Here is a 12991-nt window from a genome sequence, read left to right on the forward strand (position 1 = left end):
CCCAGAGATATGCTTAGATTTTCCATTCCCCTTCTCATCCTATTATGGTTCTGGTTCTTTGGGTGCCGGTCTTCAGTCCTGGCACTGAATGAACAACGTCGAAAGGAAATCGATTGATAATGAACTCTGAGCACTAGTCAGCTAAGCTCTAATTAAAAACAATATTTGAAAAATTTCAAATCCTTTATATTCCACTAATTTGTGATTTCAACTGGTATATTGTAGGCAACCAGGTACACCAAGGATTCTAATGCCAATAAAGACTCCAACATTTTATGTTTTTGTCACGTGTGGTTGAAATGCAGTGCGTCTTCAAATATATTAATGGCTGATTATGGATATTGGTTACCCCAACTAATAGAACCATCATATTGCATGGATTCCAGATAGGCATCAGGGTTCAGTTACTTTCAGTCAAGACTAAAAATAACAGAGACTCCATTTCTAACAAGTCTTTACAAGTTTAGGACAATCTAGTACAAGACCCTGATGGTTAAATAAGAGTATTGAATGTATAGTGTTTATCCCCGTTTTATGCAATTGTGTCACTAACGTTCAGCACTATGGTTATGGGGTTTATTTTAGTTAACAGAATGAAATAATATGATGATAAAAGACTATGAAGTCCATTTGATCCCATGATGAGTTAAATTATTTCTTGTGATAAATGTTTTGAGACGTTATGTGAACTCAAAAGTATTTTAGTAGAAAAGATATCGGATCCAATAAATGGGTTCATGTATTAATACTACTTACTGTTCTTCAAACTGGCCTTGAAGATCTCAACCTCGTCCAATTTGCCCTGCTCTTCTAATATGTCGGCAGAATTGGTTGAAGCCAATATGTTTGCAATTGTTCATTCTTTCAGCCTCAACTGTATTACAGTCACTTAATGTACCCTCAAATGGAAATATTCTGTAAGAATTTGTAACTTTTAAAGTGTTTTCTAAAGTTATATTAATGATGTATTAGTTGGTATGCTGTAAAGGTTGTTAATGTTTTTAAGTGGACATTTTGCTTTCTTATGTACTGAGACATTCAAACTTTGTTACTTTATTGTATATAAAATACATTGTCTGATAAGTTTTGCACATTTTGCATTGATGGCATGAAAGACACTTAAGTACTTTACGTAAAATATTGGACTGCTTAAGGGAATTTGTTTTAAATGAAAGCCTTAGAACCTTGGCTATTTTCTATGACTGATCTATTGATGAGATTGTTTGCACTTCATTATGTATAAATAAACTGCTTATTTTGTACTGATGAAACAAACGCCACTGTAAGTACTCTTGATTGCAACATGCTGCTGTTTTTAAATGAAAGGGTTAGAACCTAGGATATTTCTTATAATTGTTGGAAATATTGAAGGGGGGTTGCATTCTTATTCTGTGTATACATTTTTAATTTTGTCCCGTTGCATGTGTGAAATCTTGAGATTTTATGTGGACCTCTTCGGAGTTCCATTGCATAAATAAAAATAAACTTGAAAACACTTAAAGAATTGCAATAATTATTGGCTAATTGGACAACACTCTTACCAGTTTGATCTGACTTCTAAATTATCATCTAGGAGGTTTGATGGAGGTACAAGCCCTGCAACAAAGATCTTGCTTAAGGTGACCTGTGCCCTATGGGTCAAGTGTATTATTAATCATTTATTTTACAGTATTTAATATAAAATGTTTTCAAAGTGTTGGGCACATACTAAAACAATAAATACACTAACATCAGTCACCTTAGCTTAAGAAGAAATTCTGTTATAGGTGTTGTGTTATTCGTAAAGAGGATTATCACTGCTAAATAGCCAATGCAGCAGCCACCAAAAGCCTCTGATTCTAGTCATAAAATTCCCCATTACATAAGCAACATTCTACTAATGACGCATCTGCTAAACCTACACAAAAAATAAGTATAGAATGACATCGCCCCTCCTTGATTTTGAAAACAAAATCCAATATTTAGAACAGATAGACATGCTAGAATGGAAAAACTTGACTAACGCACAAGAAAACTATTAAAATCGTAGTCTTAGTAGTTGGGTGTAATCACCACACTGATAATATCTCAGAATCGTACTACCCTGCAGGTCAGCACACCTTCCTAGAGCAACAATGTCTGTTCTTTCAAACTCATTTGTGGTGGCCTGCATAAACAGTGCACCAGAACTTCAACCTCATTCTCCAACTTACTTCCCAACCTACCAACCTTGCTCCAAGTTCACAAAGTGCCCCTTGACCGACAAACCTCACAGGCTCAAAAGATTAAACCCATTCGCATCCTTGAAGGATTTCGCGACACAAACTCACTACCCACTTTGCAACGCTTACTGATTAACAGTATTACTCTGTTTATAGTAACTTTTATATTAGCGCACTCTGTGCTCTCTCTCTTGGAGAAAATCACTCTGTGTTTACTCCGGAGCAACACTTGGAATAATTCGGTATCGGGTAACATTCTATGGGCTCAAATGCTCTAAACACTCTTCCTCCAGCCTTCCCCACAAATGCCATCTGTACACCATCCTTGCCAACATTATTAATCCTTTCGAGAATGTAATTTGACCGTATTCCGATGAACAACTCCTCTACTTCTCAAAAAGTCACACATCTCTCCCAACACCTCTGAGCAACACTGGCGTATGTTGCTCTAGCACTGCTTTCTGCATAAAACTTTCCATTACCAATCGCAGCTTCCTATAGCACACCCATTTATAAGTATAGTCCACCATGTTAGGGATAAACTGCTGACCCTCAGATAATACTTCAAAAGATCCCAAAATATCCTGACCAGGTTTGCGTCATAGTTTCTCTGACATATTCTCAAAAGAGACTCTTTGGGCCATTTTAGCTTTTTTGCTATCTGCATTCTACATTCAATTTTGAACCAGCTTCTTCCATTTACTGATCCATCGTTCGCTACCATATAACTTCCTGCTCCCATGTTACCCATGATGGCCCACACCGATCAATTTGCCTCTCAAAATGTCAGGGTAATCACAGTTTCACATCAACTCAATTTGTCTTCCACAATAGAAAGCTAAACTCCTATCTGTCAAAACCACTTAAAAATCTCATTACACAAAGACACCCCTGGCAACCCTCTAAGGATGCTTTTCTTTCATTGTCCTCTGCTTCCCATAACTTTCTGCACGGTTTTACCATATTTTAGGTTATTTATGGCTTCTACAGAAGCTGATAACACTGGAAATTATTTCTGGAAATTTGCAGAACCTACAAACTTATCAGCCTCTAGGGATGGAGAACAGTTTGTCGGCTTGTTTTTCAACCAAGGCAGCTATCACATTTCAAAATTCAAGTTAGCCAACCTGAATCCTAGGTGTTGACATTTTTTGAACCTTTACAAATAAAGAATTGGACCAAGGGTTACTGATCATTCCCCAAACTTGAATAGAATAACCCACAAAAATAATTTGAGATGAACATTGTTCCAGCAGCAACCAAACACTCACCTCTCAATCACAAATTGTATTTTGGTTTTGCTCAACACTTCTAAATGCCATAGAAGCAACAGCAATCACTGCACTATCTCCTTATCATCCACAATTTGGGCAAAACTTACCTAAACCCTACCCACTGACTTACATCTTGTGTATTGTGGCTTGGGAGTGTCTTTACTGATCTCCCTTTTTATCACCAGAAAAGCCTTTTCTAGTTATGTCTCTCAAATAATAGGACAACTCTTTTCAATCCATTCCTCAACCATCTTAGTTAGGTAAGTTCATCACAAACCTTTAGCCCCAAAATAAACAAACTTTTTCTTTATCCTTTTATACCACTACCATCCCGATCGCCTCATCTGAGATCACCTGACCTAAATAATTTACGGCAGAATCCTGATATAAAACGTATCTGTTTTTTTTTTTGCCACAGAGAAACCCGTTTACTTTATTCTGCCCAACACCCTTTTCAAAATGTCGTGCTCCTCTACACAGTCATCAATAGATAAAATATCATCATGAAAGAACAAGGTATTATGATACCTCCCCAGCACATTCTTTATCACTCGCTAGCATTACGCAAAACTCTTGTCACTTTGCAAGTTGCTAAAAATTGTCTCTCTCCTTCTCACACACAGTTTGTTTACTCTGACCCTGTTTCTATTAGTGATGATATGTTAAAATTATTTGTTGAGCGCACGTTCACCAGCGGTTTCTTGGCGCTAAGGCAGAGGAGTATTGACAGAGGCGGAAGGAGGGGACTAGGTGTAGGCCTGAGAGAAAAGCCATGTTTTTAGTGATTTCGTAAACTGGGGGAAGGCGTGGATTTGGCGCAGTCCCGGGAGGAGGGAGTGCCAGTAAAGTGGTGCCGTGCAGTGTGAGGCGTGCAGCAGTGTGAGTCGTGCAGCAGTGTGAGTCGTGCATCAGTGTGAGGCGTGCAGCAGTGTGAGGCGTGCAGCAGTGTGAGGCGTGCAGCAGTGTGAGGCGTGGATCAGTGTAAGGCGTGGATCAGTGTGAGGCGTGGAGCTAAAGAGCCCCTTTACGAGTGCCCGTCGGGTATTGCAGCGCCGAACCGACGAGAAGCAGGTCAATATGATGTAGCATAACACCTAGCTTGCTGGGTTTGTAAGGACTCCAGTTCCGACAAGGAGGATCCCCTTCCTCCACCTCTCGTTTTTATCCGCCATGAGGAACTGCATACTTAGTGTTACTAGAATGTACTTGATGGCAACCGTGTCTCACCTGCGTGTATGTTGGTGTGGTAGAAAGGGGACTGAATACCATATTATCCAAAGCACAGTATGTTTTGTTATGCACTGTACCCTCTACCTGGTGTTCGATCTTTTGGGGATTCTCTTTTCTCTCAAATATGTAATCTGTTTTTTTTTTATAACTCAATCTGTATTTTTCCTACTGTTTATAAGACCCATTAAAATTAGAAGGTGTCCATATATTATTAAATTAAATGTCTTTAGTTCCTATTCATCCGGGCACTGCACTCTCATCTTATGCTATCTGTAATTGAGGGTTCTGAAGTCCATCCTTTCCCATTGACCCCTAACTTATAAATCTTATGCTCTTGTTTATGTGGAGTGTGTGCAGTTTATAAATTGCTTTATTTATGGAAGTGTGATGCTTTTAAAAAGCATGGAAGCAAAGGTAATACTGGTCACAGTTGTTGAAGTTAGTAGTGTCCAATCTAATAAATAGGATGACCAGTTAGAAATATTAAAATGCATTCATGCAGCCATCAAAGGGATTTTAATAAGAAGCGTAGATCAGGTTAGCCTACCCGGTAAGTAGACCGCAGTGTATGGGGTTTTTGTCTCACTTGAAAAGAAATACCTTTCCCATTGCCAAAGATTTTGTTTTCTGGTTGAAATTGTCAATGATGAGGTTTTTGTGTTTTATGTCTCGTAGAGCACCATGAATGAAGATGCCAAAGAACCTCTTTCTTCTCATCCTCCTTCTTCGATGGAGGACAGTGTGGCCATCAAGACAGAGGTGTGCTCGCCGCAGCGAGAGCAGGAGTATGACCAGCAGTGGTAAGGGGCCCCTGTATGCATCGACCCATGTTTTACTACCAGAGACAGTTGTTTCTTGTGGTTCTGGCCTAGAATTGTGACTGATTGGTATACACACCTGTACACCAGTTCTCCATCCCTTACACTGGCTAGGAGGGACTCCACCCATGGCGTCCTCTCATTTTGAGCTTCATTACCTGACGGGGGTCAGTTGCCAATAGTCTGTCGACATTAGTGAAGCCAAATGGCTTCAAAAGTATCCATCCAATCGTGCAGCAACTTTGTTAGCCTCTCAAGCACATAGATTGACCTTACTTTTTCCCATCAAACAGATCTCAGTAGGGTGGGAGGTTGTTTCCAGAATTAGGTAAGGGTCTTCAGTGCCACCAGCCTTTCTTTCTACAATAGTGTTAAATGGGATTCGTGTCAGTGACTGTTTCTTGTTTCAGAATGTAATTAAAGCTGCTCAGTGAGGATTTGTGGGTTGCGTATGGCTGTTTGGATCTCTTTGGCAAACATCTCATCTTCTAGCGGGAATCAATAAGCCTCCGTTAGCAGGGTTTGGAAGACTGCTTAGTATGCAGCTAGCAGTAGCTGTTTAGCTGTGAACAGTGATTTGTAATAAGCAGTAAAACATCGAAGGATGTTTTTGGTGTCGTAGTGTGGGACGGCTTGTGTGCCCACAATTTTATAGATGTGAGTTTTTGCGGGCTGGTCTGAGTGTATAAGCGAGTAGCATGTAACCCTTTTCATAGTAGGATAGCTTGATGTGTAGTAATTTCTTTGCAGCATTAATAGCTGCTCCATCTCCCTTCTCAATCTGTGTAGAGCTTTGAAAGCGTGAGGGAAATTGTCCTACATATTTTGCTTTCTAAGGTTCTTAACTTATCCTATAGTTCCTGTTTTCTGTAGCAGCTCAAGTGTTATGGTGTGAGATATTAATTCTCCCCGATTACAGCCTTCACAGTGTCCTAGAGCGCACTACAACTTACTTCGTTGTTATCGTTCCCCTGAAAATGGTTGGTTAGAGTGTCTTGTATTCAGTGTTTCACGATTGGATCCCTCAGGGATATTTTGTTAATTATCCATGAGTTACGGGTCTGCGCGTTCTGGGTCACCATGTCCCAAAAAATCCAGATTGATGCATTGGTTACATTAGGAGTCTGCCGGTGTTGACTATTTGCGGTCTTAACTCCCAAGAGTTAAGGAAGTATTCCATGTGAGTGTGTGATCTATTAGAGTAGAAAGTGTAGTTGTATTTGCTGTGTTGTTGTTCCCTTCTCACATCCTCTAGATGTAGGTCCTCTATGCCCCGGGGGAGGAATGGGGATCCTTTGGGTATGTTTGGCAGATGGAGGACCTATCCAGTTTGGGATTAAGGATGCAGTTGAAGCCCCCTCCTATTATGATCTAGCTTTAGCACTTTGTGCTAATTTTGGTAGGAAGTCCACATAAAATTGTTATTTCCCCTCAAAGGAAGGGTAGACTGAATGCAATGCCAAAAGCAGGCTCCCCAGTCTGCCCTAAATCCCACCCACTGCCAACAATCATCAAGTCATACCCACGAGAAAGTCGTCAAAGCACACTCCACTGACAGGAATTCACCTGTTCACATGAAAAATTCTCATCACAGTCACAACTCTGAAACATTCACAGCAAATCTTCCTGATCAAGGGTTCCTTCTTAATAGTGTAAACATCAATACAAGCAGACCATCTAAAAACCAAGACCCTCTCGTTCATAGCAATAACACACAAGACCAGGCCATAACTAAGGCCGAAGGGACAGACACAATAATATTTCACCCTTAATGTAAATCCAGAGACCGTGTGGACACACTGAATAGAGGGAATATTCTACGGCTCTTACATTTCACCACAACCTTGGCAACCATCCAAACCACTGACTTATTATCAGTAGAATTTCTGTCAACAAACAGTCACTGAACAGAAGCCACTAGAACAAAATGGCGAACCACCGAGGTTGCAGGTAGTATCGTTCGGGAAAGAGACAGCCTTTTAAACTGGGGGATAGGCCTGGAATCTATCCCAAAACCCTTATTCCCAACTCCTTTTCTTAAAGCAGAAGTAAACGACTCACTCCAGACGACTTTACTCAGTCTTGAAAGGAGCAACAAGCAGAGCACCAGGCACAACAACTGAGGCAAATCTGACAATCTACCCACGGCCTCCCAGACTTGTTGTCCCCTTCAACGCTTAACAATTGGATTGGGATACATCGGCAAATAACACCGGCATGTCCAAAATGACAGGCGTTAGACACAGCAATGATTTCACAAATAGAACGCGACGGAATTGTGGTATGTGCATGGAACATCAATGGCCTAGCCTCCAAAAAGCAAGACCAAGAGTTCATAAAATACCTGACCTCCTTTGACATAATCCTGCTTCAAGAGACCTGGGAAAATGAGCCCTTTGACCTGCAAGGCTACACCTCCTACTTACTCCCTGCGACAAAGGTATCTGCCTTTGGCCGCTGCTCAGGGGGCTTACAACTTCTTGCCTCAATACCCAAAATAGGTGAGCTACTCCCTGTTACCATACATTTGACACCACCAAGCGGCATCCTAGCCACAAAGTTAACACTCAAGCTTAATCAGTCCAAACAGGACATTATAATAATAAACATTTACGTGGACCCAAAACAAAAATCAAAGGCAGCGAAGGAGCTGCTATTGGAGTTGCAGAGCGTAATTGAAGAAGAATCAACAGACCTCATAATTCTGGCTGGCGACTTCAACATGCACCTCTTAGGGTATACTCCTCCAAGCCTTCTAGGATTGCAAAGAACTAACTTAGGGGCCTGGAATACCTAAACATGAGCGCCTTGAACGGACGGTTCAAGGACGGCAGCCCACCAGTAGCCACGTACCACTCAACCACCATATCATCACATAGAGACTTCACCTTCACAACTCTGAGTTTGTTTAACAAAATAGCCACCTTCAAGATCGGTAGCAACGCATTCAGTGACCACCTCCCACAAAAATAGTCTTCAAATAAGACCAAGCCAAACCCTTGAAATCCGCAATTCCATCTTGCTGGAGGAAACATCTAACCTAAAAAGAATAAGGTGCAACTCCAACAATATAGATGAAGTAGCAGCAGGAGCCAAAGCTTTATATAACCAAGGTCAAGTCAATTCAACACAACCAACAGAAAGCTGGGAAATATTTGTCAAAACTCTAGGAGACAAATACTCGCATAGCAACGAATCAAAACGACAGAAAGTGGCAGCTGTAACTATCGACGCACAAAATAGCCCGATCACTAAAAAAACTAGAGCAAACTATAAATCGCACTCTAAATCAACAACGCAAATCTCCCAACAATTTGAGACTGCAACGAACATTCAGTGAGCTAAAGACCTCATTAAAACGAAAGAGATGGGAGAAAAAAAGAACAAAGGACATTGATCTTTGGGCGAAACTTATACAAGATGCTAACCTGAAAAACAGTGCCAAATTCTGGCAATCAGTAAACTAATTGCAGCATTCCAACCATCATGGGATCAACTCCAATATCACTGGAGGCACCTGGACAGACTATTTAAACACTTCAACGATCATGAACCCGAAACAGCAGTCCCCCTGGCTTTACCGATTAACGTTGTCACAACAAACCTAATTGGGGTGGAAAGAAATTACAACCGCCTAAGTGATGTGGGCATCGAACCGTGTAATCCACCGTGGCTAGAGACAGCTCTCCCCTCAAGTCACAACCGCCCATCTTGTACAGGAGACCTGCAAAAAGAAACTCTAGTCGAAGTAATAAGCAAGCAAATATCTAGAGGCAGACTGGCAGGGGCACTGGGCCCAAACTGCATACCTTCGTTGTTATACAAACAGGACTTTGACTTCGGGAGCAATGCACTAGTCCCAGTAATAGGACAGGCATTAAGAACTACAGCAATCCCAGAGTCATGGAGAGGCTCAATCATCAGTCCTATATTTAGGCAAGGAGCAAGATCTGATCCAAACTATCGCCTGATAGCCTTGATAGACACTGAGGCAAAATACTATGCAGGGATTGTACTCAAAGACTTTGTTGTCTGGTTCATAAGAAACAACATAATACCAATAACACAAACCGGTTTCCCTTAAGGGCAAGGAACCATAACCAATATTATGGCCTTAACCATGGTCATGGATGCAGCAAAGCAAGGCAAATATTCCCTATACCTTTGCTTTATAGATTACTCAGCAGCCTTCGACCATGTTGACCGATCCAGGCTCTGGCAAAAGCTGAAGGAATGGGGGATACCTCCACTCCTCCTAGACCTACTCATACAGCTGCATACCGACACATGGATAAGAATTAAACTAGGCACTGGAAAGCATGTCTCAAACATAATCATGACCACAAAGGGATTAAAGCCAGTATGCGTCCTCTCCCCATTGCTTTTTAGCCTCTTCCTGGCAGACCTGCCGGCAGAACTGGATGCTTGCTCCTCACATGCCCCAAAGCTGGGTGGCATGACACTGACAAACCTACTTTATGCTGACGACCTAGTGCTGATCAGTAGAACTCCGATAGGTCTCCAGCACCATCTAGATGCCACCCAACATTTTTCACACCGGAACGCCTTAGAAGTACATTTCAAAAAATCTAAAGTTATGGGGGTAAACCACCACAAGAAGTCAAATCCTTGCTGGTACCTGGACGGGAAATGTCTGGAAGTAACAACCTATAAATACTTGGGCGTGCTTTTTGACAAAAACAATTCTTTTAAGCCACAGCTAGAATCCTTAAAAAGGAAGGGAGTAATGACCTGCTTGGCATTAAAACCTCTGAAGAAACTGCTTCCGAACTAAACACTCGACCCCTTTTTAAAAATCCTGCGAGCGTGACTACAACCAACAGTCACCTATGGGAGAAAATCCACGACAAGAAGAGATGCTGCTATCCTCGACTGCATAATTGCAACCTCCCATTATGCGATTTTCCAACTCCCCAAACTTGTTTCACCTGCTCAAATAAGACTGGAATTCGGTCTTCAAAAACAGGAAGTAGAAAGGCAGGGCGCCTTTTTAAAGAGCTGGCACAAAATCAGAGCTGCTGACACAGGGTCCCTGAACTATCTAGCTCTAGCATCAGCTGACCCATACTGGAAAGTTGCCAGCTAATGACTACCTTTAGAAATCCTTGCAGGCTCTTGGTCTGACCGAGGCCTGACAGAGGCCTGGACCACCCCAATGGGCCACTTGGTTTTCCAAAAAATTAGACACAAAAACGACAAGACTCCTATCGGTCATAGAGGATAAGAAAGCAGTATCCAAGCGAGCTCATGGTTCGGTCGTGCTTAACAATGTCAAAGTTCTTAAATCTCAGCCCTACCTCAAGGTCGGATCTAAGCTTGTGATCAAAGAAAATTTCCTAAGGCTTCGGTTGGGAGTCTGTCCGATCAGCCCGCTATTGCCACCGTGGGAAGGAAGAGGGAGCGATCAGATCTGCGATCTGTGTGCGAAAGACACTGAGACTCTGATCCACATCATATGCATATGCAAGAAGCTGGAGGAAATTCGGAAGGCACTGTTAAAACCAATATTTATCCAGCATTGTGTGAGGTCCTGCAGGCAGGCAGTGATGCTGTGCTTTAGCCTAACCTTAGTGCAGCAAAACTGCTGCCTTACAAAATTCTTCGATCTGACAGCAATGAGACTGAAAAAACCTGCTGCAAGACGTATTACAGAGAGTCATAGATGTTGAACTGGACCACACCACTGGATAACCAAGAAAGTTTCAATAATTGACCTAATACAGGCATTCATGTCTGCCCCTGCAGTGCTAACACAGTTGTAACAATTTTATGTCTTATAAACTCAAAACCAAAGCATTTTTAACCTTGTATTTTATCTTAAATTGGGTTTTTAATGCAATATTTTAGAAATTTACCTTTAATGTTCTGAATGCAACGTTTTTAATTTACCCCTTCCCTGCTGCCGTTGGCAGTCGCGAGCACTACCTCGCTGGTGCTGCGAACGTGCAATGGCCGACGCGGCCTGCCCATTTTGCGGAACCATCGCACTGCTGCGAAGCCGCGGCTAAGGGGTCAATCCATGCATAATAAATTTACCTTACCTTACCATTGCCCATCCTGGTCAGTATGCCCGGAGACCAACTCAGAAGTCAGCCCCCTTCTAGAATTTATAGCCATGCCCTTTGTTTTGGTAGTAGTGGGTGCATGGAATTGGGTTGGGAACCAAAAAGAACGCTGCAGAGGTATGTCACTGACGATTAGATGGGTTTCTTGACGGATGGCCATGGCTATTTTGTTTCGACCCATTGTAACCACGCTCTCCGCTCAATTGAAGCATTAAGTCCCTGGACAATTAACATAACTAGCGTGATTGAGGTTGTGACAACCTGGGGTGCGTCTCTCAAAGAGCTAGTGCTCCGGTTTGGCTCCATGTGTTTTCCTTCAAGTAGGCACTATCAGGCCCTGTGTACATCGGACTTGAATGGTGAGATGACCATTTAATATAAGCGTGTGATTGATATAGAGATGGTATAAGCCGTTAGAACCATCAAAAAGAACTAAACAAAAGCTAGCTGAAAGAAAACGTACTTAAACAAAATCATATTATAATCACCAATTACATGGATGGCGGGCCGAAAATTATCTGGTAGGGCATACTCTGGACAGTAATTATTGTGCCCCACATGCTTATGGAAACCTGGGGTCGAATTTCACTGACAGTAGACTGTGTCCTGTAATCTTCTGGGGAGTATATTGAAGCAGGAGTCTGAATTTACATTTAAATGTGGGCGTGGGAAACCTGAGCCCCCAACCTCCATGGGATGCCAGGTTGCACCGTAAGAACTTTGCACCATTTATGGGACCTTTCTGACAGGTATCTCTTAGTCCTTGTCGTTTGTGGCTGTTCATTCTTCCCTTTCAAGCCGCTGCGACTGCATTTGGCACGCTTTGCATGCCCAGTTAGTATTGGTTCGTTACCAAGTTTCAGTCGGGCCCTCCTCCCCCCCCCCCCCCCCCATGCACCTGTCCCACTGCCAGGGGCTCTGATGTATCCACGATGGCCAGAATAGGCAACGCTTCTGCCACCTCCCATATTTCAGTTTGCTTACCTTTGAAGGTGAAGAGAAAGGGAAACCTCCATCTGCATGATCTATTTCCGCTACAGATTATATGTGGTTACCCGGGGAAACCCCTTGCATCATGCCAGGGAGGACAGCGACGCATCCTGATAAATCGTTAGGGTAGAGTCCCTGACCATGAATAGTTCCTGTATGTGGACTACAGAGAGATGGCTTCTTTGTCTTTGAAGTAATGGACTCTAGGGAGCACGTCTTTAAGTTGTTCTGCTGCTGAAAGAATGAGAGCACCCTATGTGTGCTGTCCAGCCGAATAGGCTGGGGTGGGGGAGTTGGGAGGCTGTGGAAACAGAGTGCTTTTATGTAATCCTCCAAGTCAGGCATGGCGTTGTCCCGCAGAGCTCCTCTCACTGTGATATTATTTCTTCTCG

At 42.4% G+C, this 12991-nt stretch overlaps 1 protein-coding gene across 4 annotated transcripts in view; it reads left to right on the top strand.

The window, feature by feature from the left end:
* The window catches only part of LOC147729330 (zinc finger protein 862-like), a 376617-nt gene that overhangs the window by 55431 nt on the left and 308195 nt on the right, over positions 1 to 12991 (top strand). For all 4 annotated transcript variants that reach the window (XR_015309189.1, XM_086959616.1, XM_086959615.1 and 1 more), the window contains exon 2: positions 5381 to 5505. Coding sequence is in view for 3 of the 4 variants with exons in the window: in XM_086959615.1 (XP_086815741.1) it covers positions 5381 to 5505 (125 nt within the window). In the remaining variant the exon portion in view is untranslated. The remainder of the gene's footprint in view (positions 1 to 5380; positions 5506 to 12991) is intronic.

This window comes from Lissotriton vulgaris, chromosome 2_2 (assembly GCF_964263255.1).
Source record: "Lissotriton vulgaris chromosome 2_2, aLisVul1.2, whole genome shotgun sequence".
Taxonomy (NCBI): Eukaryota; Metazoa; Chordata; class Amphibia; order Caudata; family Salamandridae; genus Lissotriton; species Lissotriton vulgaris.